The sequence below is a fragment of the Dermacentor andersoni genome, chromosome 8 (assembly GCF_023375885.2).
Source record: "Dermacentor andersoni chromosome 8, qqDerAnde1_hic_scaffold, whole genome shotgun sequence".
Taxonomy (NCBI): domain Eukaryota; kingdom Metazoa; phylum Arthropoda; class Arachnida; order Ixodida; family Ixodidae; genus Dermacentor; species Dermacentor andersoni.
The window spans coordinates 29650157-29676593 of NC_092821.1; the positions used below are offsets into that span (position 1 = coordinate 29650157).

The 26437-nt window shown below is 43.9% G+C and overlaps 1 protein-coding gene across 3 annotated transcripts in view; it reads left to right on the forward strand.

Annotated features, from left to right (window-relative positions):
* Nucleotides 1-26437, forward strand: part of LOC126526197 (uncharacterized) — a 48416-nt gene that overhangs the window by 16166 nt on the left and 5813 nt on the right. For 2 of the 3 annotated variants that reach the window (XM_055068044.1, XM_050174137.2), the window contains exon 3: nt 22938-24613. In XM_055068044.1, coding sequence (XP_054924019.1) covers nt 22938-23929 — 992 coding nt within the window. In that variant the 3' untranslated portion in view covers nt 23930-24613. Of the gene's footprint in view, nt 1-22937; nt 24614-26437 lie in introns of those variants that run through there. The other variant, XR_008611361.1, reaches the window with a different exon arrangement.

Consider the following 26437-nt stretch of genomic DNA (forward strand, 5'->3'; position numbering starts at 1 on the left):
TTAGCATACTCTTACCAGCTGATGGTTGACGTTTAAATTTCTTAACTTCTGGTAATGATGAGTGTTTCCAAACCATGCTCGCATCCTTACTTTCCGTTTCATGATTATGTACCCAAGTTTCATCTACAGTAACAATTTGCTGTAAAAATCCATCTCCCTTGCGACGATAACGGGACAAATGTTTCCGAGAGATGACCAATCTTTGTAAAGCCTTATGCTGCGCTGATAATTCTTTTGGGACCCACCTTGCACACACTTTCCGAAAATTTAGCCTGTGGTGTAAGATGGAATATGCTGAACCATGCCTGATATCTAAAGTATTGGCGATTTCATCTGCTGTGATTCGTCTGTTTTCCATCACCATACCCTCAACGAGTTTCCTATTGTCCTCAGTCGTTGACGTCGATGGCCTGCCCAATCATTCCTCGTGACATAAAATTCTTCTCTGTTTGAAATGATCTATCCAACTGTAAATCTGTCTTCGCGATAAACAACTGTCACGATACTGCGCTTGCATTCAACGAATGATTTCCGCAGGTTTAACACCTTCCATAAACAAAAAGCAAATTGTTGCCCTTATTTCCTCCTCGGAGCACATTGACAATGGAGCTGCCATGTTTAACAGCCTGATACACTCCAACGACTATTGTGGGAATAAGAGTGACACATTCCATAGAAGTGTTGCAGACAACAATGCCATATTTACCCGATTCTAACGTGCCCTCGATTGTAATGCGCACCTGTTTTCCACGACCAAAAAAAGGAAAAAAAAAAAACACACTCGATTGTAACGTGCACCCGTTTGCCGTGACTTTAAAAAAATTTCATTTACAGTACCACGCACCTCACTCCTTCATAGAGAAATACAACTTTCTCTCTTTTGAAAAAACAAAGATTTACTCCCAGTGCACTAAAGTTGCGATAAATAAAAAAGTCGCAGTTTCACCCAAAAGGTGAAACATCGGTTACAATAAGAAAATTAGTAGACAGCTACACAAAAAGTAAGGATAGTAATTTTATCAGCCGTATAAACTTGTAAACATTCGCTTACTGGCTAAATTAACAAGCATGGTGTCACACACGCACAAGCAAACATGGACACATCTCACTCAATAACTGCAGAAACTCTTTATCGAAATGCTGGAGTGAGGAAGTGTGCTAGCAGGAGCAAGGGAATTGACCTTTGTGCGGCCTCTCGCTTCAACACTAACTAAACAACAAGAACCCAGCGCAGTGTGCCTAGATGTGTAGACGCTTGTCTCCACCGCAGATAGCTTTCAAGATAGGGGCCGCACGGCCGCCGCTTACGTAGCAGCTGCCGGTGTAGAACTAGTAGAACGCCTCCACTGTTTGCGCCAGTTTCACACGCAAGGATTGGGGACTCCAAACGCCCTTGATGCGGCCCAATTTCCACCCGTCTCCAGAAGCACACTTGATTGCTTTCCTTTTAATTGTGGTATAGTGATGAACTCGGCATGTCTTTGCAGGTTGCACTTCCATGCTGATAGAGCAAATGCAAAAAAATGGGAAGACGGACGGTGCACTAACCTAAGCCAAAGGAAGCATTGCCTAAGCACACCTACTGCAGCGTATGGAGGAAGCTATGGCAGCTAGGCTCGAAGCACGTACGAGGCAGCCATTTTGAAGTACCTATGGCGATATGGTAACGCATATATAGGGTCGTACTCTATTCTAACGTGCACACAATTTTTGGACCCGTCTTATCGGGAAAAAGTGCGCATTAGATTCGAGTAAATATGGTAATTCAGCACTGGATACTAGCAGTGTTACCAAAACCTAGTGCGAAAAATTGGAAAAGTCCCTTTACTTTTTGACTTCCCCTCGTAATAATGTACATAATTCTGATGTCTTGAAGTGGGCTCGAAATAAGAGAAATAACTACACAAGCAATAAGATAATCAATGAGAGAATAATTAGATAAACAATGACTGCAGAATTTAGAGAAAGTACGCTCACGCAAGAGACGGGTTCACTTTGTGTAAAGAGGGTCATAACGAGGGTTCCCGGGGTTAATTGTAGAGAATGAATGGAACAATATAGTGGGTCGTTCTCTCCAGCGCTTTCTAGTGGGTCGTCCTCTTCAGTGCTTTTTCACATGAATAGCGCTCATGCTGGGAGTCCGTGCCCTGCTCTAACGGTCGGTCCCAAACGCTGGTTACTAATAAATGCCTTTATATTAGTGATGTTGAAAATAAGTTTATTCATCATCATCATCATCATCAGCCTGATTACGCCCACTGCAGGGCAAAGGCCTCTCCAATACTTCTCCAACTACCCCGGTCATGTACTAGTTGTGGCCATGTTGACCCTCCAAACTTCCTAATCTCATCTGCCCACCTAACTTTCTGTCGCCCCCTGCTACGCTTCCCTTCCCTCGGAATCCAGTCCGTAACCCTTAATGACCATCGGTTATCTTCCCTCCTCATTACATGTCCTGCCCATGCCCATTTCTTTTTCTTGATTTCAACTAAGATGTCATTAACGCGCGTTTGTTCCCTCACCCAATCTGCTCTTTTCTTATCCCTTAACGTTACACCTATCATTTTTCTTTCCATAGCTCGTTGCGTCGTCCTCAATTTAAGTAGAACCCTTTTCGTAAGCCTCCAGGTTTCTGCCCCGTACGTGAGTACTGGTAAGACACAGCTGTTATACACTTTTCTCTTGAGGGATAATGGCAACCTGCTGTTCATGATCTGCGAATGCCTGCCAAACGCACCCCAGCCCATTCTTATTCTTCTGATTATTTCACTCTCATGATCTGGATCAGCAGTCACTACCTGTCCTAAGTAGATGTATTCTCTTACCACTTCCAGTGCCTCGCTACCTATCGTAAACTGCTGTTCCCTTCCGAGACTGTTAAACATTACTTTAGTTTTCTGCAGATTCATTTTTAGTCCCACCCTTCTGCTCTGCCTCTCCAGATCAGTGAGCATGCATTGCAGTTGGTCCCCTGAGTTACTAAGCAAGGCAATATCATCAGCGAAGCGCAAGTTACTAAGGTATTCTCCATTTACCCTTATCCCCAATTCTTCCCAATCCAGGTCTCTGAATACCTCCTGTAAACACGCTGTGAATAGGATTGGAGAGATCGTATCTCCCTGCCTGACGCCTTTCTTTATTGGGATTTTGTTGCTTTCTTTATGCAGGAGTACAGTGGCTGTGGAGCCGCTATAGATATCTTTCAGTATTTTTACATACGGCTCGTCTACACCCTGATTCCGCAATGCCTCCATGACTGCTGAGGTTTCGACTGAATCAAACGCTTTCTCGTAATCAATGAAAGCTATATATAATGGTTGGTTATATTCCGCACATTTCTCTATCACCTGATTGATAGTGTGAATATGATCTATTGTTGAGTAGCCTTTACGGAATCCTGCCTGGTCCTTTGGTTGACGGAAGTCTAAGGTGTTCCGGATTCTATTTGCAATTACCTTAGTAAATACTTTGTAGGCAACGGACAGTAAGCTGATCGGTCTATAATTTTTCAAGTCTTTGGCGTCGCCTTTCTTATGGATTAGGATTATGTTAGCGTTCTTCCAAGATTCCGGTACGCTCGAGGTCTTGAGGCATTGCGTATAGAGGCTGGCCAGTTTTTCTAGAACAATCTGCCCACCATCCTTCAGCAAATCTGCTGTTAGCTGATCCTCCCCAGCTGCCTTCCCCCTTTGCATAGCTCCCAAGGCTTTCTTTACTTCTTCCGGCGTTACTTCTGGGATATCGAATTCCTCTAGATTATTCTCTCTTCCATTATCATCGTGGGTGCCACTCGTACTGTATAAATCTCTATAGAACTCCTCAGCCACTTGAACTATCTCATCCATATTAGTAATGATATTGCCGGCTTTGTCTCTTAGCGCATACATCTGATTCTTGCCAATTCCTAGTTTCTTCTTCACTGCTTTTAGGCTTCCTCCGTTCCTGAGAGCTTGTTCAATTCTATCCATGTTATACTTCCTTATGTCAGCTGTCTTACGCTTGTTGATTAACTTCGAAAGTTCTGCCAGTTCTATTCTAGCTGTAGGGTTAGAGGCTTTCATACATTGGCGTTTCTTGATCAGATCTTTCGTCTCCTGCGATAGCTTACTGGTACCCTGTCTAACGGAGTTACCACCGACTTCTATTGCACACTCCTTAATGATGCCCACAAGATTGTCGTTCATTGCTTCAACACTAAGATCCTCTTCGTGGCTTAAAGCCGAATACCTGTTCTGTAGCTTGATCTGGAATTCCTCTATTTTCCCTCTTAGCGCTAACTCATTGATCGGCTTCTTATGTACCAGTTTCCTCCGTTCCCTCCTCAGGTCTAGGCTAATTCGAGTTCTTACCATCCTGTGGTCACTGCAGCGCACCTTACCGAGCACGTCCACATCTTGTATGATGCCAGGGTTAGCGCAGAGTATGAAATCTATTTCATTTCTAGTCTCGCCGTTCGGGCTCCTCCATGTCCACTTTCGGTTATTCCGCTTGCGGAAGAAGGTATTCATTATCCTCATATTATTCTGTTCTGCAAACTCTACTAATACCTCCCCCCTGCTATTCCTAGTGCCTATGCCATATTCCCCCACTGCCTTGTCTCCAGCATGCTTCTTGCCTACCTTGGCATTGAAATCGCCCATCAGTATAGTGTATTTTGTTTTCACTCTACCCATCGCCGATTCCACGTCTTCGTAGAAGCTTTCGACTTCCTGGTCATCATGACTGGATGTAGGGGCGTAGACCTGTACAACCTTCATTTTGTACCTCTTATTAAGTTTCACAACAAGACATGCCACCCTCTCGTTAATGCTATAGAATTCCTGTATGTTACCAGCTATATTCTTATTAATCAGGAATCCGACTCCTAGTTCTCGTCTCTCCGCTAAGCCCCGGTAGCACAGGACGTGCCCGCTCCTTAACACTGTATATGCTTCTTTTGGCCTCCTAACTTCACTGAGCCCTATTATATCCCATTTACTGCCCTCTAATTCTTCCAATAGCACTGCTAGACTCGCCTCACTAGATAATGTTCTTGCGTTAAACGTTGCCAGGTTCATATTCCAATGGCGGCCTGTCCGGAAAAATAAGTTTATTACGCTTGGGTTATTCCTAGACTTCAAAAAAAATTGTTCGACTCTAATAAACATAAATATTCTTATGTAAATTGCCGTTTCGTGGAATAAGAGGTATTGCCCTGGAACTTAGTAATAGCTATTCATCGTCTAAAATATGGTGCACAGTTGTAAACAGTATCCCATCTGCTTTTGGCAGAATATGTGCAGGTTTTCTACAAGGCTCCATTTTAGGGCCCTTATCCTAGCTGATATTAATGATATTACACGGTAGCACAGGTCCTTGAAATCCTTGAAAACCTTTGAAATTGATAAGTATGTTTTCAAGGCCCTTGACTTCAAGCATGACTTCATTGCAGGTGCACCTTCTCACGCCTTCTCCTGTCTCCCTTACACCCCTTCTCTGTCAACACTGTTGTACTCATGTTTCAAAAGAGTGGAAGGGAGACGAGAGAAAGGTGTGCGAGGCTGGTGATGATGATTATCCTGCCACATTAGGTGCGCGGCACAAAAGCAGGTGTGGCAGCTCGCTTTTTCTTTTTCATGCGGCCACGCCTTATCCTTGAAGCTAATCTATGGCACCGCGGGTGCAGAGTCATCCCACTGCTGGCGACACAATCAGCCGCTGCGGCGGAGTGGACGTGAAAGCTTCTCAGGCTTTGTTTCATACATCATCACACGGCATGATCACTGAATTCTTGAAGAGATAAAAAGAAAATGAGAAATTCAAGCTGATGCACAATGGGCTGCTGCTCCAACAGCCGCTGCGCGCTCATTTTCCAGCCATCTCCGTGCGGCTCTCTCCCATCGCCCTTCCACCCCTCTGAACACGAATGGGCTGCGCCCATAGCTCTACGCTATAGATTTGGAAACTAAGTGCTTCTAACCGATGAGACAATCATCGGGAATGTGCTAGCATCAGACAGCGATGGAAACAACAGCAGTGATGTCGTGGTAGGGCAGGCTGCCTCAATGTTGTCCTCACAGGAGGCCTGGCACATGATTCAGTCCCTCCGGGGCTTTCTCTTCACGAGGAACCTTCCGCTGCACTACATGAAGCACATGGATGCCTTGGAGAAGGATGTCGACAAGCTTCGCGTAAAGCGTACATGGCTGACGGACGGAGGGGCACTGGCCTCCCCACCCATATAGTTTCCTCAGATCAGCTCTGCCATCCCCCTATTTAGATTTTTTCAAACAACCCCATTCTAACAATTATCGGTTATAACAATGGAATTTTCGGGGCACTTGAATATTGTTATAAGTGCGTTCGACTGTATATGCGATACTGCTTTGCACCTTTTAAATAGCTCTGACAGGTCCATGAAAGTCCTTGAATATCCTTGAATTTCTGTCTCCGAGACCTGTGTGAACCCTGTATTATCAATATAGTACCTAGTTCTACTGATGTAGTTCTGTATGCAGATGATGCTAACATACTTTTGTCTGGTTACGACTTGAAGACTGTAGTAAATGCGAAGAAATATTTGTCTGAACTATCATTATGGATAAATGCGAATTAGCTCTAGCTAAAAGTGCACAAAACAAAACTTGTCTTTAAACATAAAAATGAAATTGTACCCTACGATCCTGCACTCAGTTTCAGTAAGGAAAAGATAGAATGTGAGCTCTAAGGAAAAGATAGAATGTGTGCTCTACACGTTTTCTTGGAGTGGTATTTAGTGAACAGTTAACCTGGACTGAGCATATTAATTACTTGCTTTCCAAAATATCACGCTCAGTCTAATACATAAATTAAGCCTTCTTCTACCAGCTTAGCTGAAGAACAACGACCTATATTTAACCCTTATCCAGTCACTTCTTCATTACTGCTTATTTGTCTGGGGTAGAACAACATATACAAACCTAAACTCCTCATTTATATTACAAAAAAAGCAGTTAGAGCAATTGTTAATATTCCCAACACTTCAAGTACACAAGAATACTGGACGACCACCAGGGCTTTTTAACACTCGTAACTTAATAACACTTCAACAGGCAGTAGACGCTCATTACTTGATCCACAGCAAAACCAACCTTAGCTTTTGTTCAGTTCCACAGCCTGATACTGTTTCAGAACTCCGATATGGTTCTTGCAGGACTCCTGAAGTTAGAACTGTGGGCTTCATACCTTTGAGCATAGCATTATAACTTTTCTGAATGATAACAAAGAAATAAAAAACCTAATACATGAGCTCCCAAGTAAAATACTGTACAAAAGAAAGTTATGTATCAATTAGGTCATAACACAACACTTTGACCTATTGTAGTCTTAATGTGACTTTTTACTTATTTTTTAACTTTATTTTTGAGTGCTGTCTGTGTTGCACCTTTTCACAGCTTTAATTAAAAAAACTGTTATTTCAGAACATTTATATACTGCACATAATTGTGGATATTCTTTTTTGGTCTGATTATAATGCTGCCACACAAGGGTGTTTGTTGCCATCTCAAATGCACTGTTTGTCACCACCAGGAGGGATGGCCTCGTCAGGCACACATAGCCTTTAGCCTCCCCCCTGATGTGGCGTTGAATATTTGGATGCTGTATGTGAAAAGAATCTCTCAATAAACTTTTGAACTTAAAAAAAAATATACTTTCAACTCTGATGACTAAGAAGTGAAGCCAAACACTAGTTTAAAGAATGCGATTGAATAGTACTAACAATGGTGTACCAAAAGTTCACTGTGCAAAGAGGAGTTTTAATTTTGCTTTGTATTGGCATTTATATAAAAAAAATGTGACCAAAGAGAAGTGTAGTGATGCAACTTCAGTTACTCCTTTCTACCATGCATGCTTGTAGCAGATAAATTTAACTTCCTCCATGACACTGTGGATCTCGTTCATTTAACATAAGTGAAAAATGAGCCTGATGTTAAGATTGTGTAGGATTTTCGGTATAGTTTTGTGTTGTAAGCTAAATGATGTGCAATTGGCTGATCCAATTACCTTTTATGCTTCTGTGGGCAGGGAGACATAATGACTTCTTACCAATGGTAAGCACAAGGAGCTGCAGCAGAGCTTCCTCAACCATTGTGACAGTTGTGACTATGCTATTGGCATCCTGTCCAGAAGCCTTACACACAAGTGCAAGCACCTGAGAGAGAAGCCACTTCATTGGCACTTCTGCCAACAGAGCTTTTTGCACAAGTGCAGCTTCAAAGGGCCCCTCCCTCTCAGGTCTGGCTTTGTTGAGCTGACAAACGTAGCATACAAAGCATGCAAACAATCATGTCTGCAATGTATTGCACCGCTAAACGCCGCAAAAAGAGCCCGAATTTCAAACCGAATGCCGTGCGCCCTTCGCCTTGTAAGTGCCGCATTCTCATCTGGCGAGTCTACGTTAGTCTCCCAAGTGCACCTATGTAAATTGCAGTGCTGTGATGTTACACACAGGAACATGTGACTTCGAGAATTATTTAAGGTGACATCAGCTATTTATTTGATCTGTTGCTTCAATAAAGAATTTAACGATTAGAGAAATGATAAAACCAACAACCTGAATGTTGGTAAGTCTTTGCTTTACTCTGTGCTGTAGCTAGAGGGACATACTTCCATTTTCTCTGCTTGTTTCCACATTGTGGAGTCATTTCGTGCAGAAAACAATGCTATCTGCCATTTTTTACTCGTTTCCAATACACGATTGTGCTCTTTGATTCGCCTGTGTCTGCCTCAGTGCTAGTGACTATGGCACTGACTTATACCATTACGTGGGTGTTCTTGCACACACTGTGCAAAATTGTGTGCTGCGCAAAACAAGACAAACAGCTTGTGCACAAGACCATCGCTGGACGTGTGCAACTGAGCACAAGCACGAGAGACAGAAAAAGAACAAAACAAAGCGGGGCCCAACACGTGTCTGTCACGCGATCCTCTAGTTTTGTTATGGAAGAATTCAGGGAAGGAATTTTGCTTGTGGAGGCTAGATGAGAGCAAGTTGAGAGAGTGTCTATGTTGGCTGTGATGCTGCCCTCCTGAAATCATGGGTTCGCTGCATTTCAAGTATTTTTATCTATGCTGTGAATGAAATAATTTGCAAGATTCACGCCGTAGAGCACTCCGTAGTAGGCTCCTAACAAATTCCACTGTATAGCTAAAATTTGCTATGTGGCCTGGTTAGAGGCCTTTTACGACACAGCATTGCAGGTTACTCGTGTCAACTGATTCATTAGAACCTGGAATTGCAACACAGTGGCACCCCATTGATACGTTCCTCACTGCTTCATTTTCTTGGCTGCTACATAGCGTTTTCGTGGTACTGATCTAAATACCATTGGTTTTACAAATCATATTCCCTTTTGATACATTGCTATTCTGTAATGTTCCTGCATCTTGCATTGTTTCTTAATGCGGCGGTCACATAAATGTAGTGGTGCAGCCAGCCAGTACATTGCCATATGCAGCTAGCACATTGCAAGAACTACCCTGCGCCTTACAAGTGACCAAAGCTTACAATAAGTGACAGAAGCTGAATGCGGCAGGTGCTGTATAAGCACATCGAGAGAAAGCGTGCACAAAGCATTGGGTGAAGCACCCAAAGTGTGTAAAGGTGAAGACAGAACAAGAATCACGCACACTGGGCCACATCCTCTGAACGTATAAGCCCATTTATTTTGGGGTCTGCAATGGTCTTATATGCACTACATAATTGCCACTTGTATTATGCGATATCGACGGTCAAGCTACATGCATCCCTCCATCCACGGATGATGCAGTGATTACAAGTCACGGGTTCCTGATGTCAACGGATTCAACTCCTATAAAGGCAGCACTACATGATGGACTTGGCAGTGGGCACGGCGAAAGCACAGGGCGCACATCGCTGACTATGCATCTCGTACTTCTTGTACAGGCTTTGTTCCTGTCATCCGCCAGCTCCCTTACTGCACCTTCAGTCAAGCCATTTACACCAGCGACAACATGCGATATTGACAGTGAAGCTACATGCTTCCCTCCATCCACAGATGATGCAGTGATTACAAGTCACTGGTTCCTGATGTCAACGGATTCAACTCCTATAAAGACAGCTCTGCACGATGGACTTGACAGTGGGCACGGCGAAAGGACAGGGCGCACATCGCTGACTATGCATCTCGTTCTTCTTGTACAGGCTTTGTTCCTGTCATCCGCCAGCTCCCTTACTGCACCTTCAGTCAAGCCATTTACACCAGTGACAACATGCGATATTGACAGTGAAGCTACATGCTTTTCTCCATCCACAGATGATGCAGTGATTACAAATCACGGGTTCCTGATGTCGACGGATTCAACTCCTATAAAGACAGCACCACACGATGGACTTGCCAGTGGGCACGGCGAAAGCACAGGGCGCACATCGCTGACTATGCATCTCGTTCTTCTTGTACAGGCTTTGTTCCTGTCATCCGCCAGCTCCCTTACTGCACCTTCAGTCAAGCCATTTACACCAGTGACAACATGCGGTATTGACAGTGAAGCTACATGCTTCCCTCCATCCACAGATGATGCAGTGATTACAAGTCACAGCTGATGTCCTGATGTCAACGGATTCAACTCCTATAAAGACAGCTCTGTGAATAATTTGTTTAGCGCAAAACGACAGAGACAAGAAAGACGACAGGACAAGGCGCTACTCTCAACTGACATCATTTTATTGCGTCACTCCTTTATAGACCGCTCAAACCAGAGGAACATGCGCAGTGAGCACCATGCGGTGGAGCCACCAACATCCGATTCCAAGAGCGCACTCATGCGACAGAATCCAAAAAACCAAATTCAGCGCTGTACAAGGTTAAGGAAGGCACACTAATGCACTGTGACCCCAATGACTGAATGAAAAAAGCTTCCGATAACTCTCGGGCGGTGGTGTCACGGCTCTTTTTCAAAATCGTGGTATCACGAAACATGGGTTTGCACTTGCATGTTTTACAATGCTGAGCCAAATGGGAACCGGTGCCTGTTGGTATGGATCGCTCATGTTCTCTAAGGCGCTCGTTAACACAGCGGCCTGACTGCCCTACATACACTTTGCCACATGACAAGGGAATCTTATAAACCACACCGACTCTGCAATCTACAAACTTCACGTGGTTCTTTTCACAATCAGGTTTTTTACTTGTTTTAGAAATACGGCTGCACAACATTGACAGTTTCTGAGGAGCGGAAAACACTACCGGAATTTGATATCTAGTGGCGACATTCTTTAGATTGTGAGCCACTCTGTGGCAATACGGCACAACTTCAGGCCTCTTCTTTTGTATGATGCGGTTACTTTTGTGCCGCTTCCCTTTCAGTTTCTGAAGCAATACCTCCGAGACTGACGTCACCACCACACTTGAGTAACCAGCAGCCTGCAGCCTATTTAACTGAGCAATGAAACTCATTTTCGCAGAGTGATGACAAGATTTCATTAAGGAAGATTCTAAACACATCAAAGCAATGGCGCGTTTCACAGTCTTTGAGTGCGCAGACGCGTAAGGTAAAAGTTCCTTACGTGCACGTGGCGAATACATCCAACAGGCGTGGCCTGTTTGTAAGGAAAGCTGCAAATTTAAAAACTGGAGTTTTCCGTCCCTAGATAGCTCATGTGTGAAAGTTAATCCTTTGCCATTGTCATTGAACAGAGTTAAAATATCAGCTACCGTCACGGAGCAGTCATTGTTAGTCTGTTTCATCACAACAAGAAAATCGTCAACATATCTAAAAATTTGAACTGAGTCATTGTTTAAGGCACTCTTAAGAGCGCGGTCGACAAACGATAAAAAGATATTACAAAGAGCAGGCGCCACACATGAACCAATACACACACCATTTTTCTGGATAAAAAGGTTGTTTTCGAACCGGATAAAAGTTGCACTTAAATAAAATTCAAGAAGGGACATGAAACTTTCCGAAGACAACCCAGTCACATTGCGAAAATCTACCTCGCCACTTTCTTCGATGCACGTCATCACACTGCGAAATAGCTCATCATGCGGTATTGAATAGTAAAGATCTTCGACGTCAACAGAAAAAATGTCAGCTACTGAATGGTTGCCTTCCAGAAAGGAAACAACATCGAAAGAATCCTTTATGGCATAAGGATCGTCAATAGTTAAATGCTTCAATTGTTTTTGCAAAAAGCGGCTAACCAAAACCTGCCAACAGTTGTTTTCACTGACTATTGTACGGAAAGGCACATCCTGTTTGTGCGTTTTTGCAGTGAAAAAAACCTCTAGAGCAAGTACCTTACATTGTTTTACACTTTTCACAATCTTGGTGAGGCCCATATTTTCCAACAAAGAAATGGCTTTGCGTTTTACCTTCTGAGCTTTCTCATTTGCCAGAATGAAGTTCTTGTTGACAGCCTCAATGGCTTTTTTGTTGAAGACAGCAGACGGAGCTATCACAAAACCGCCCTCTTTGTCACTGTCAGTGACAGTGACAAAGAGGGCGGTTTTGTGATAGCTCCGTCTGCTGTCTTCAACAAAAAAGCCATTGAGGCTGTCAACAAGAACTTCATTCTGGCAAATGAGAAAGCTCAGAAGGTAAAACGCAAAGCCATTTCTTTGTTGGAAAATATGGGCCTCACCAAGATTGTGAAAAGTGTAAAACAATGTAAGGTACTTGCTCTAGAGGTTTTTTTCACTGCAAAAACGCACAAACAGGATGTGCCTTTCCGTACAATAGTCAGTGAAAACAACTGTTGGCAGGTTTTGGTTAGCCGCTTTTTGCAAAAACAATTGAAGCATTTAACTATTGACGATCCTTATGCCATAAAGGATTCTTTCGATGTTGTTTCCTTTCTGGAAGGCAACCATTCAGTAGCTGACATTTTTTCTGTTGACGTCGAAGATCTTTACTATTCAATACCGCATGATGAGCTATTTCGCAGTGTGATGACGTGCATCGAAGAAAGTGGCGAGGTAGATTTTCGCAATGTGACCGGGTTGTCTTCGGAAAGTTTCATGTCCCTTCTTGAATTTTATTTAAGTGCAACTTTTATCCGGTTCGAAAACAACCTTTTTATCCAGAAAAATGGTGTGTGTATTGGTTCATGTGTGGCGCCTGCTCTTTGTAATATCTTTTTATCGTTTGTCGACCGCGCTCTTAAGAGTGCCTTAAACAATGACTCAGTTCAAATTTTTAGATATGTTGACGATTTTCTTGTTGTGATGAAACAGACTAACAATGACTGCTCCGTGACGGTAGCTGATATTTTAACTCTGTTCAATGACAATGGCAAAGGATTAACTTTCACACATGAGCTATCTAGGGACGGAAAACTCCAGTTTTTAGATTTGCAGCTTTCCTTACAAACAGGCCACGCCTGTTGGATGTATTCGCCACGTGCACGTAAGGAACTTTTACCTTACGCGTCTGCGCACTCAAAGACTGTGAAACGCGCCATTGCTTTGATGTGTTTAGAATCTTCCTTAATGAAATCTTGTCATCACTCTGCGAAAATGAGTTTCATTGCTCAGTTAAATAGGCTGCAGGCTGCTGGTTACTCAAGTGTGGTGGTGACGTCAGTCTCGGAGGTATTGCTTCAGAAACTGAAAGGGAAGCGGCACAAAAGTAACCGCATCATACAAAAGAAGAGGCCTGAAGTTGTGCCGTATTGCCACAGAGTGGCTCACAATCTAAAGAATGTCGCCACTAGATATCAAATTCCGGTAGTGTTTTCCGCTCCTCAGAAACTGTCAATGTTGTGCAGCCGTATTTCTAAAACAAGTAAAAAACCTGATTGTGAAAAGAACCACGTGAAGTTTGTAGATTGCAGAGTCGGTGTGGTTTATAAGATTCCCTTGTCATGTGGCAAAGTGTATGTAGGGCAGTCAGGCCGCTGTGTTAACGAGCGCCTTAGAGAACATGAGCGATCCATACCAACAGGCACCGGTTCCCATTTGGCTCAGCATTGTAAAACATGCAAGTGCAAACCCATGTTTCGTGATACCACGATTTTGAAAAAGAGCCGTGACACCACCGCCCGAGAGTTATCGGAAGCTTTTTTCATTCAGTCATTGGGGTCACAGTGCATTAGTGTGCCTTCCTTAACCTTGTACAGCGCTGAATTTGGTTTTTTGGATTCTGTCGCATGAGTGCGCTCTTGGAATCGGATGTTGGTGGCTCCACCGCATGGTGCTCACTGCGCATGTTCCTCTGGTTTGAGCGGTCTATAAAGGAGTGACGCAATAAAATGATGTCAGTTGAGAGTAGCGCCTTGTCCTGTCGTCTTTCTTGTCTCTGTCGTTTTGCGCTAAACAAATTATTCATGGATTCGCACCAACTAGCCCGCCAACGCATTGTGCTGAAAGACAGCTCTGCACGATGGACTTGCCAGTGAGCATGGCGAAAGCACAGGGCACACATCGCTGACTATGCATCTCGTTCTTCTTGTACAGGCTTTGTTCCTGTCATCCGCCAGCTCCCTTACTGCACCTTCAGTCAAGCCATTTGCACCAGCGACAACATGCGATATCGACGGTGAAGCTACATGCTTCCCTCCATCCACAGATGATGCAGTGATTACAAGTCACGGGTTCCTGATGCAACGGATTCAACTCCTATAAAGACAGCACCACACGATGGACTTTCCAGTGGGCACGGCGAAAACACAGGGAGCACATCGCTGACTATGCGTCTCGTTTTTCTTGTACAGGTTAGTTACAGTAACACAATATGCAGTGATGATAGATTTCTGGTTGTACTGCCATGCCCACATGTGTATATAAGTATTGCATATGAGTGTTTAAGTTCTTGCAAGCTCTTAGTATGTGGTGATATAGAAGAGAACCCGGGTCCAACCGTCGAGAAAATGTTTGCCATTAATGAGTGGGCAACAGACAATTAGAGAAGACATTACTTCTTTGAAAGAACGCCTTGTGTCGACGGAGAAAGCGCTACATGGTTTTGAAAAGCGTTTAAACAACTTGGAAGGCAGTATGAGTGAATTAAAAGCAAAAAACCACGACAACGAAGAAGTGAATGCGACTGTAACTGCAGTACAGGAAATACTTAAAATGCAACAAAAAAAAACTTACTGAGAAACTGTAGGAGAAACAAAATAGAGAAACTGCAGGATATTTTAATAGTATACGATCCTCATGTGTGTGTTATATCTGAAACTTGGTTGCACGACAGGGTGCATGATGATGAAACCATTTCTCCAAACCACCAGCTGTTTAGAAAAGATGGTCCTCCCGAGGCGATGGCGTCACAGTTATTGCAAAGAATAGTAAGGGAGCTTGATCCGATAGATAATCATGAAAGTTTGTTCTTGAGTGTGTCTGTTTTTGGTGTGCCATTCATATTATGTTCTGTGTATCGGACATCAAATGCTGATGATCACTTTATGCAGAAATTATGTGATCACCTTTTCAATTATAGAGAAAAAAGCTTAATTACTGGTGATTTTAATCTCCCACAAATAGAATGGCAAAATTGGAGTTATGGACACAGTCTTTCCTCTGACATAATCATTGATATCATGCTAACTTTCAGTCTTCAGCATGTTGTCAGTGTATGTACTCGGGGAGGGAATATTCTTGACCTCTTTTTCTTCAGCGAAGTTTCTGGTGAAGGAACCGTGAAATTGAAACTGGCATTTCGCACCATAAGCTCATTTCTTTTTCGTCGTCGATGGCTGTGAATAATGTCAGACTACCCCGAAAAATAATTCAGATTAAGGATTATGCTAAAGCAGATGATGAATCGATTTTTTTTATTATTTATTATACCTCAAAGGCCCCAGAGATGGGGTATTACATGAGGGATGGGCTTAGTTTAACAAAACAGTGAAACACCAATACCGCAGTTCTTTCTTACTCGGACAATTTTTTTTAATAAGGAAATTGGTGCTCCTCAATCGTACTTGATGAATCACGTGGTCATTTGCATGTTGATCAAACTAGTCAAACTGTCGATGAGCGGGACTGAGGTTTGGGTTTCGTGAGATATGCTGGAAGGCCTTCAAAAATTCTTGTGATGGCGCTAAGCTTTGGTGTCTGCTTTTCATGCTCCAGGGACATGGCATCACAATTTATGTTGAAACTGTAGGCAGTGATGATGTCCTGGTGACAAAGAGTTTCGTGCACAAATGCCTATATTTGCATTCAAAGTTCCACATTCCTGCCACGGTATGGCACACATACATTTCTCACACTGCTCTTTTTTACTTGGTAAGCAAAACAACACCTTTTCGGTCATTTCCTTGTTGCTGGAACGGCACCCCGGCATGCAACACATGTTCAGCATTCTTGTCCCACCCTTCCACTTAAGCTGAACAGTCCATAACCCGAAAAATAGCGCAGCTCATGCACACAATGCACCATATCAATAAGCTCATCTTGCACAGTGCAAGCGTTTCTGTAAAAGAAAGATGCCTTCAAAGGCACAGTGACGCCGCCATGTGGTAGCTTTGAGCAGCTTAACCGCTTCCATAGCGTGACTGTGGAGTTTCATGACCAGGAAACATGGAAACATCGCGCACACTATATCCCCGGTCAACGTACAAGCACCGAGATGTCTAATAACTGTACTTGCAGCCATTCAGAGTTGTTTCTGATGTTGCTGTGGAAATGTGCGGCCTTCCTTCCTGACCGTTACTTTCTCCCAGCTGTTTCATTATCTCTTTTGTCACTTGCAAAACATATCGGTGGAGTTCCACTGTATTACAGCTAAGTACAAGAACTTGGCATTCCAGTATATCTGACAGAGGTAATAGAATTGGAACTAGGATTCTAAATGGGTCTGCAGTAAGCTGCATGGCATTCTGGTGCATCAGCAAAATAACTGCCAACCTGTGAACATTGAAATGCATAAAAATTCTATTGTGACAAGGAGGGCTCGGCCATAGGGACCTAGGACCAATATTTGTGGCACTAATATTTTTCTTTTTCCAATGAAAAGCTTGCTACTCAGATTATTAATACTGCATTGCTGACAGAGAAAATGTCGGGGAGCATTTTTTATCAGAATTCTTCTATCTGAAGTTGTTTTTGTGTTTCTCAATTCCTGTGCTGGAAACAGAGGTCAGTGTGATACCAATCGAATGGAGGCTTTGGGGAGAAGCATCTGATGAAGTGTGGGCCTAGCCATAGCAGAATAATTTTTTTTTTTTTTGATCATTCAGGTGATGTTGATGTAGCTCACAATTTACGAACTGTTGCTTTATTTCTACAGTAACTGCAATATCCTGTTGTTTCCTGCCCAACTGCTTTGGTTATATTCAAGCCAAGCTGTTTTTCTAGCCATTCCAGCTGCCATGTTCATGTGGTACAGTCAAACACGACTATATCAAATCCGTTTACATCGAGCTATACTTATATATACTTATATTGAAGAATTTCTGAACACGGTATAGTTACAATAAGTATATATAGCAAAAGTTACGCTTACATCGAACGAAAATAGCAGCGACTCCCGGTATATCGAACCCGCTTACATCGAACGAAAATAGCAGCAACTCCCGGTATATCGAACCCGCTTACATCGAACGAAAATAGCAGTGACTCCCGATATATCGAACATCAAGCGGCTTAAAAGTGCCCCCAGAAGTTGGCTTTCCCTTGTGGTGGCGGGGAAACCCAGCAGCACGGCTCCATCAAACCGTTCTCCCTATCGTGACTGCGCTGCGTCGAGCGAGCCGTCGGCACCTTCCTATAAAAAATGGTCCTGGTCCGCATGCAGCGCTTGCACAGACAGCCAATCAAAGGCTCTTGTGCCCTCATTGTGCAAGATGGCACAAGTGCGAGTTGTCCCGCTGCTTTTCGGGTTCATTGTGTTTGGGCCTTGTGGGCCTTCTCCCACAGTGTTGCGTGATGAAGCGGCAGAATTTGATTTTCGCCATGAAGCTTGAAATCATAAATCGGGTCGAACGCGGTGAGAAGTCGGACGACCCCGCAGCATGCAAGATCCTGAGGAGCACTCTCAGCACGATCTTGAATAAGGGGGAGATTCGGGCTAAAGTGTACAAACTCCCCACCTGGTGCCCCTGGCACCCGACGCGTACGCACGGCCGTGTACACGTGCTTCATCCGAAATTGCTTCAGGCGTGCCGGCTTCCGCCTGCTTGGGGCTGACTAATTTCTGGTGAGTGCGAGCAAACCGCTGCTGGTGTTGCCAAGGTTTGGACTGAGCTGTTAGAATTTACGGAAGGCATTTACGAATCGACGGTCAACGAGTTTGTGAGTGCAGATAATGGTGTCGCGACTACGGGAGAGTCTGACGACGAAGACTACATTGCCGACATCGTACTGAGCACAAGTGAAAGTGGGCACAATGAGGAAAGCAACGACGGTCCTTTGCCCACGTCCTCCGAGGTGATTGGTGCACCCGCACTAGTCTGGTGCTTCTGCACGAATGTGGAAGGTTGCGGCCTCAGCTGCTCCGACTCCCTACACAATGTGGAGAAGTGCGTGCGTCGTAAGCAGCGAAACTGCCCAAGCAGAAGAAAATACAGGACTATTTCATGCAAAACTAAGCTGTTTCATCAATAAAGTGATTTTATAAATGGTATGTGCTTTTATGACATCCAATTCTTTAGCAGGCTTATATCGAATTATGTTCTATATTGAACTGATAGGCGTTTTTTTGCGAGTTCGATGCAGCCGGGTTCGGCTGTATTCCTTCATGTGAAGATGCAACAAAATTCCAAGCCCTCATTAGTCAACTATGCCTTGCACAAACCAAGCATGAAGGTTGACCCAAATGTAACCAGAAAATAACTGTGTACGGTTGCCTTCCTTGTTTTTATCCAGCTGTTTAGGTTACTGTAAGAACCCGCATATAATCCGGACCCACATATGGTACGAGCTGTAATTTGGGGATAGCAAAAACGGAAAAAAAAAGTGTTCATCCGCACATAATGCGAATGTGGAAAGCTCACAGAAAGCATTTATTTACATTGCCGTTAACATTCAGTCGTCATCCGTTTCACCAGCACTCTCCCGAAAGCCCCTTGTCGGAGAGATCTTCCCACGGAAAGTTGTCTTCAGTGCCATCAAGTGCCTTCGAGATGCCGCATTTCTTAAAAGATTGACTGACGAGCTCCCCAAGGATGCTGGCCCATGCATCCGCGATCCAGCTACAAAGCACTACTGGAGAGACCTGTTTCAGCCATCCGGCAGCCGTTACTTCCAGGTGTCCCGACCTCATCCACTTTTGGCAGCAACACTTGATCTGGTCTTTAAATAGTTTGTTAATGCAGACGTTCATTGATTTGAATTGGGATGTCATCCCTCCAATAATGACAACAAGTTCAGTGTGAGATTCGCACAGTAGTTTATCCACAGAATTGGCCAGGTGACAGCAAAAGACATCCAACGCAAGTAGTGATGGGAACCCCAGTAATGCTGCAGGCCACCAACACCAGACAGACTTGATCAAATCAAGCACCAGTGCTTGATCCATCCACCCTTTGTCCTGGCATCGCACAACATTTTTCAGAAGCTTCTAATTTTTCGGCAGCGTCTTTTGCTTGAACATCCTGTGGCGTGGAAGCTTGCGACCATCTGTCGTACAGGATAACATTACAGTCGCCTACGTCTTCTCATTGCCAGTGGACCTTATGGAAACTTGTTTGGAGCCCTTCTCTTGCACTGTGAGCACCGACGGCATGTCAAGGTACACCGGCATCTGATCAGTGTTTCCAATCTAGCCCAATTGAAAGTCAACATTTTTCTGCAGCCAGCTTTATCACATGCCGCTGAAAAGCCACAAGCTGTTCTTCATAGCTTTCAGGGAGTTTCTGCAATATTGACGTTCACCGACATAATAAAAGTCCAGTGTGGCGCATATACCGTATTTACTCGCATAATGAACGCACTTTTTTGTTAAAAAAATTGATGCAAATTCAGTGGTGCGATCAATGCGCGGGTTAAATGTCCCGCGAAAAGAAAACAATTTTTTTTCATTTTGCATTTGCTGCGGGATGACAACAGGTCAACAAACAGGCGGCCGCCAGAGCAAGCCAAACGCTCCGAACGCGATTATTTTTCTTCTTGTCAGTACGTTACGCATATTGAAACAGTTTGTTTCGTATCAGTAATGAATAATACCGTTACTATTGGCAAGTTTATGGCAATAACATAGCCATGTCTACTTTGAGGGGACAGAAACAGAGATGAGTGGGCTTAGCTGCCAGTGACCTAGAAACACATGGTGGGCATGCTGCGGAAACTGCAGCATTTGTCTTCACTACTATCCTAATACGGCACATTCCCACTAAGGGTAAGCAAATGGCTGTGTTACAAGCGTCGGCGTATGAATAGGGTACACTTATAATGTATCAGTGTAAACGTGGCTACTATCATTGCTGCTTGCAATTTGTTGCATGCCCACGAGTGCAGACGAGAAGAATCGAAAGGTGCCTCTTTTGTTGTTGTTGTTGACCACAACCATTATGAAGCCTACAACTAACAAAACAAAGGCAAGTTTGCTTGTAGCTTTTTTTGTTTTCATGGAAATGTGGAAAGTGATGAAAGGAATGAAATGGGGCATCTGCTTAGGAATGTTTGGTGCATGCAGACTGCTTAGTATGTCTTGAAGAGTCGTTCACATAGCACTCGACAGCATTTCACAGATGGTAAGCGCGATCATCATTGGCTAGACTTGGCACACATCATATCACTGTGGCAAGTTCAGGGTGCGATCATTACACATGAAAGAAGAAAAATAGAATTTTGACGACTGAATTCAGGGGTACGATCATTACGCAAGTGCGATCATTATGCAAGGTATATACGGTTATGTGACACCCAGTTTTTGCTAGTCTTGAAATAATTTCACGGAATGCTTTTCTCCAGGGCAATTTCTCTTGCTTTTGCTTGCAGCAGCTCAATGTTCACTGCCAGGTGAACAGCCCGTTGGCATTGCACAAAAGCAGTCAGATCTTGTTCAAATCGAGAAAGAGTCTGTTCTTTGCCTCTTGGAAACTTCTCAGGTCATCGTACGAAAAAATTGCCTCCTTTGCTTCTTCCAGCCATGAACGCTGCTCTCGGTGACACAAAAGTGCCGCCTTGCGGCGCTATTCCCGATGGTCTCGGCAGCTGAAATAACTTACCTCTTAAAGGCAGCTGGGCACTGCTTTTGCAGTCCCAGCATCATGCAAGATGAACTTTAGGCAGACATGCCGATTTGTGGCGTGGTCAAAATGGCACCGGTTGAAAAAAGCACCGCAAGATAACGCATCTTCCACTATGAGTCTTCATGGTGATAGAACTGAGCAACAATTAAACCGGAACTGCAAATATTGGACTGAAAACTTTGGGATCCACATGCCCTAAGAGGCAGAAATTCCGCATGGTAAAATTTAGAAAAAAACCTCATGTTATATCCGGGTTTGTACGGTATGTTATCTTATGCCTTCGTCTGCTAGTGTGTTAAAATGCATTGCGCTTTGCCGAGGGAGTGATTTGTTTGTACCATTCCTTGTCAATTCAAGCAATAATTCACCACTATATTATGCTGACAGAGCACAAGGAGCAGAGTATGTGTCAGATTTTTTTCACTTTGAACAAAACTGCAACTGAAAATGTCAACTTTGTTAAGCCTATAAAAATGGCACTGAAAAAAGCACAGGTTAGCAAGTAGTCTTCTCAGTTGAAGAATGGCTAGATCACTCATAAAGAAGTTACCGTATTTTGGCATGTGTAACCCATACCGAAAATTTCAAGAATTTTGCAGTAAGATCAGGGTCGGGGTGCGGATCATAGGAATTTTAATTTGAGGTCTGGCTTCATGGCAGCACAGCATGCAGTGCCACAAAGCCACACTTCAGGTCAAGGTTTTCGACTGCTCAAGCTTTTGTTATCTCCTGTGGAAACCCACCATTTTTCCACCCCTGTGTGTTGAAGCTCCCTTCTCCCCTCCTTCATTGTCGATCATTTTCTTCTTCTGTACGGGTCATGATTTTGTGTTTAGCAGTTAGCGAATAGTGCACATGGTGCCGGCAAAGTAATGCTTGGATCGTGATAAGCTGTGCTCAATGGCCCAGCAGCATCTCTGAAAACGGTGGAACAGAGTCACTGGCTGAGGATATGGCATGCACAAGTCGTTTATTCCGAAGTGGATACTGTGTCTGCAAACGTCTGAGGGCTGTATACAGTTACTTTTGTGGGATATACGCACATTTTTTGTTCCTGGGCTGTTCTGAAAGCATTATGAAACATATTTCTAGTGCACAAGTAAACATGGATGAGCAAAGAAGGACAACAAGAACCGGTGTTCTTGTTGTCCTTCTCTGCTCGTTTGTATTTGTGCACTAGAACGATGTATTGTAATGCTATTCACAACTACTAGCCGAGCTGTCCATGCTTAGAGACTGTTCTCAAAGAGGCTGTCAGTTGTACATGTTGGTGGGTTATATGGGGAAAAATACTATATTTCCTAACTAGCTCCTTGTAGTTTCAACTTACGGAAACATTGCCAAAGTTCAGCATGTGATCAAGAAGAAACCCACTGATGAAATCTCTTATGAGACAAATTGGTTGTGCCAGTGAATTGTAACAATTTTTGCAAGTGCCAAATGTGTCCTCCTTGCCTCGAGTGCTCATTGAGTTTGACAGAGCAAGCGGGGTTAGAGCATTTTAAACTGTTCTCTAAGGATCGTAGAAATCCGTGAAAGTTCTCAAACGATCCACATTCTGTCAGTTTGTTATTTTTTGCCTTGCTGAAAAATAAGGTTTATTGGTGGACTTCACAAACACTTCGTCTTGAAGCATTCAGATGCAGAAATATTTGGTAAATTAAAAAGGACCATTAGGAGTTCTTTGTTCCATCATACTTGAAATCACCCTCAAGAGTTCCCGAATAAATAAAGGAAAAGAAAGCTTGTCATTAAATTTAGCATCCGTGTTCCTATTTGGCATTTTATAGTAACTCTTACTTTTGTTTTATTTGTGCAGCATCGAGGCCTTCTATTTCTCCATCAACTGCCAAATGTGACAACTCAAAGCAAGGATACCTCCACCAATCTCAATTATGTGACTACGAGACTCATAAACTATCTCATCTGGAAACGCTTGCCATCATCCATACTGCTGAGAAGCCATTTCAGTGCCCTTCATGCCTTCAGAGCTTCTCACAACAGGCTGACCTGAAAGAGCACCTGCGCACCCACACAGGCAAGAAGCCATTTCAGTGCCCTTCATGCTCTCGGAGCTTCTTACAAAAGACCCACCTGAAAGAGCACTTGCGCACCCACACAGGCGAGAAGCCATTTGAGTGCCTTTCATGCTCTCGAAGCTTCTCACGAAAGACCCACCTGAAAAGCCACCTTCGCACTCACACAGGTGAGAAGCCATTTCAATGCCCTTCGTGCCTTCAGAGCTTCTCACAAAAGGCAAAGCTGAAATCCCACCTGCGCACCCACACAGGCGAGAAGCCATATCAGTGCCCTTCATGCTCTCGGAGCTTCTCAGAAAAGGGCAACCTTATGAAACACCTGTACACCCATACAGGTGAGAAGCCATTTCAGTGCCCTTTATGTTCTCAGAGCTTCACACGAAAGATCCACCTGAAAAGCCACCTTCGCACTCACACAGGTGAGAAACCATTTCAGTGCCCTTCATGCCTTCAGAGTTTCTCACAAAAGGCCATCCTGAAATCCCACCTGCGTACCCACACTGGCGAGAAGCCATATCAGTGCCCTTCATGCTCTCGGAGCTTCTCACAAAAGGGCAACCTTATGAAACACCTGCGCACACACGCAGACGAGAAGCCATTTCAATGTACTTTGTGTGTTCGGAGTTTCCCGTTGAAGAGGTCCTTGAAGATACATCAGCGCGTTCATCCAGGTGACCGGCCATACAGTTGCACCATCTGCTCCAAGTCCTTTATGCAGTCTGATCACTTGACCAAACATAAGAGAGCACAGCACCCTGATACTGTAGGGTAGGTCAACAATCATGTTGAAATAGAGTCGAATTACTAATCTACAGACGTGTACAATGCTGCATAGTGTTCTACTGCATCAGATAGCACAAGTGTCGACATGTGCTCTTAAAGGGACCTTGAAACGCTTTTATTGGGTCACCATATTTACTCTAGATCTTTTTTCAGCATGTCATAGGACATTGAGCAAAGTAAATTATGAAAAGTGACCCACACAAAGCCATTATAGCCGATAAAAAGCTAAAAATTTCGCTAAGCCTTAATATAATGAAGATCCAATCAGCAATTTGCTTTGTTATATCGTGACATTTTATTACTCGAAAAATATTCAATATTTGTTTCAATCTCAACAATTTTTGTTTGCATGCCCCTACAAAGTATGTATGTTCATTGCAATAGTACTTATTATTAGACTACAGATGTCTGAATGATCTGCTTTCTGAGTTCTGCATTTTTTTTTCACTATAGTCTTTTGGAACATATGAACTTGTTCTATTAGACCTATTCATGCATTTGTTTCCTCTAAGCTCTGTTATACATGGTTCATCCTAGAGACTTTTGTGTATTATTCTATTTGCTCCTTCTTTTACGGATGGGTACTTTTTTTCAGCAATTGATGGTTCAGCAAGTAGGCTAACTACTGTCTGTTTCATCATAACACCAAATAAATGACTGTGTTTTGTGAGTATTCGTTGTCTGTTCTTCTTAATTTAGCGCTTGAATGGCAGCATGCAATATAGTGATATTAGCATATTATTGTATTCGGGGGTTGCTAGAGAAATAGAGTGAAGGCAGTTAGAAGTTTATTATTAGCACCAAAGGCACTTGTTATAACTAATATACACGAGTAATTTAAGTCTTGAGTCTAAACGTAAGGGCTCAATAATGCTGGCAGAGAATGGAATGGTGATAAGAGGGGATCGTGCTGCATATTCAGTGCGCAGAGAAGCTGGCAGAGGAGGGAAGGGGGGGGGGGAGGGGGGAGGGTGAGAGGGGCCTCTGGACCTGCCTTAGCATTGCCACAGCATCTGGGTTTGGCCTCCATTATATGCACGTAAATGTGTTATCTTTATTCTCGAGAGCTATTTCTCTTGAAGCGCATGCGATGATATATGGCCCAGCAATATTTTTTCCGCACTGCATAATCTGCCGCGCAGGCCAACCATGTGGCTACCACCTTAAGCACAGCGTGCCATTAACGGCATGTTCACACAAGCGGAAGGGTCAGACAGGGATGGGACTACTGCGCCGATTGCACCATTTTGATACAAATGTAAATTCCTGCACCAAACACAGAAAATCAATCGAAATTGCACCATGCTACGCCAAAACGGCTTCGGCATGGTGCTCTGGCAGTGACCGCGAACAGCGAGCGGATTTATTCTCTGAAGAGGAGTGCAGCTGTTCACATTCCACACACTGCGCAATGGTGCCTCCCTCACAGTTTATCGTAATTTTTGTGCTTAAAACGCAGGAATAGCCGGTGTGGCGCGGCCACTTCCGGCTGTCATTGCTGCTGTCGAAACGGCCGGGGCGGCTGTATTTGGAGTGTACTAGAATATGGTTGAGCGAGTCGAGCGGCGTGATGCTCCCTAGCTGAGACGCAAAACAAAAAGTAGGCTGATGGCACTGCTAGCAAATTAGGAATCAGGAGTGCTTGTGTTGCAGCGGGTTCAGTGGTTGGGCATCGCTGTCCCAAGGCTGTTATAGCATAAAACTATTCCAATCTGTTTCTGTGCCCATATGGGCAAGGCCTGACATGTTGACCCATCATGAAGAGCTAATGGCGGATTCTGAATAAAACAAATTGGAACAGTTTTACGCTGTGCCAGAAAGTTGAGCATTGGCTACTTTGTAATTGCCCTGGTCTTTTATGTAGAAACAGCTTTCAAAAGAAGTGGCAGTGTTGCCCGAAAGGTGAAGCATTGATTGCGATAGCAAATTAGTAGACAGCTATAGGAAGTAAGGATAGTAGTTTTATTGGCCGCATAAGCTTGTAAACATTCGCTTACTAAATAATGAGCATGGTGTCACGTGCGCACAAACAAATGTAAATACGTCCCACTCGATCACCATGCGCACTTGCTGTCAAAACGCTGCAGGAAGTATGCAGCAGTGGCGAGCGAATTGACCTTTGTGCGGCCTCTCGCTTCAATACAAACTAAGTGCCAAAGCACAGCGCATACGCAGCTACCAGCACTCATCGCACTTTGTCCACATCGCAGGTCACTTTCAAGGGAAGACCTGTGTGGCTGTGCTGTGTGCAGCAGCCGCCAAGCTAGAATGCCCTCGCCCCCGTGCCTTCCCGCAGTGCCTCATGCGCGATAGAAGATGGCATGCTTCCTCCCCACTTTCCTCCCTTGCATGCACGAGATTTAGCCAGAATCGTTGGGTGACCCTCGCAAGTTTCACTCGCACATACAGCATACGGCACGCGGCGACAATTTTATTACGCGTGGACTTTGTACATAAAACCATTGCGACGACAATGGCAGAAATGCGCCTGGAGTGT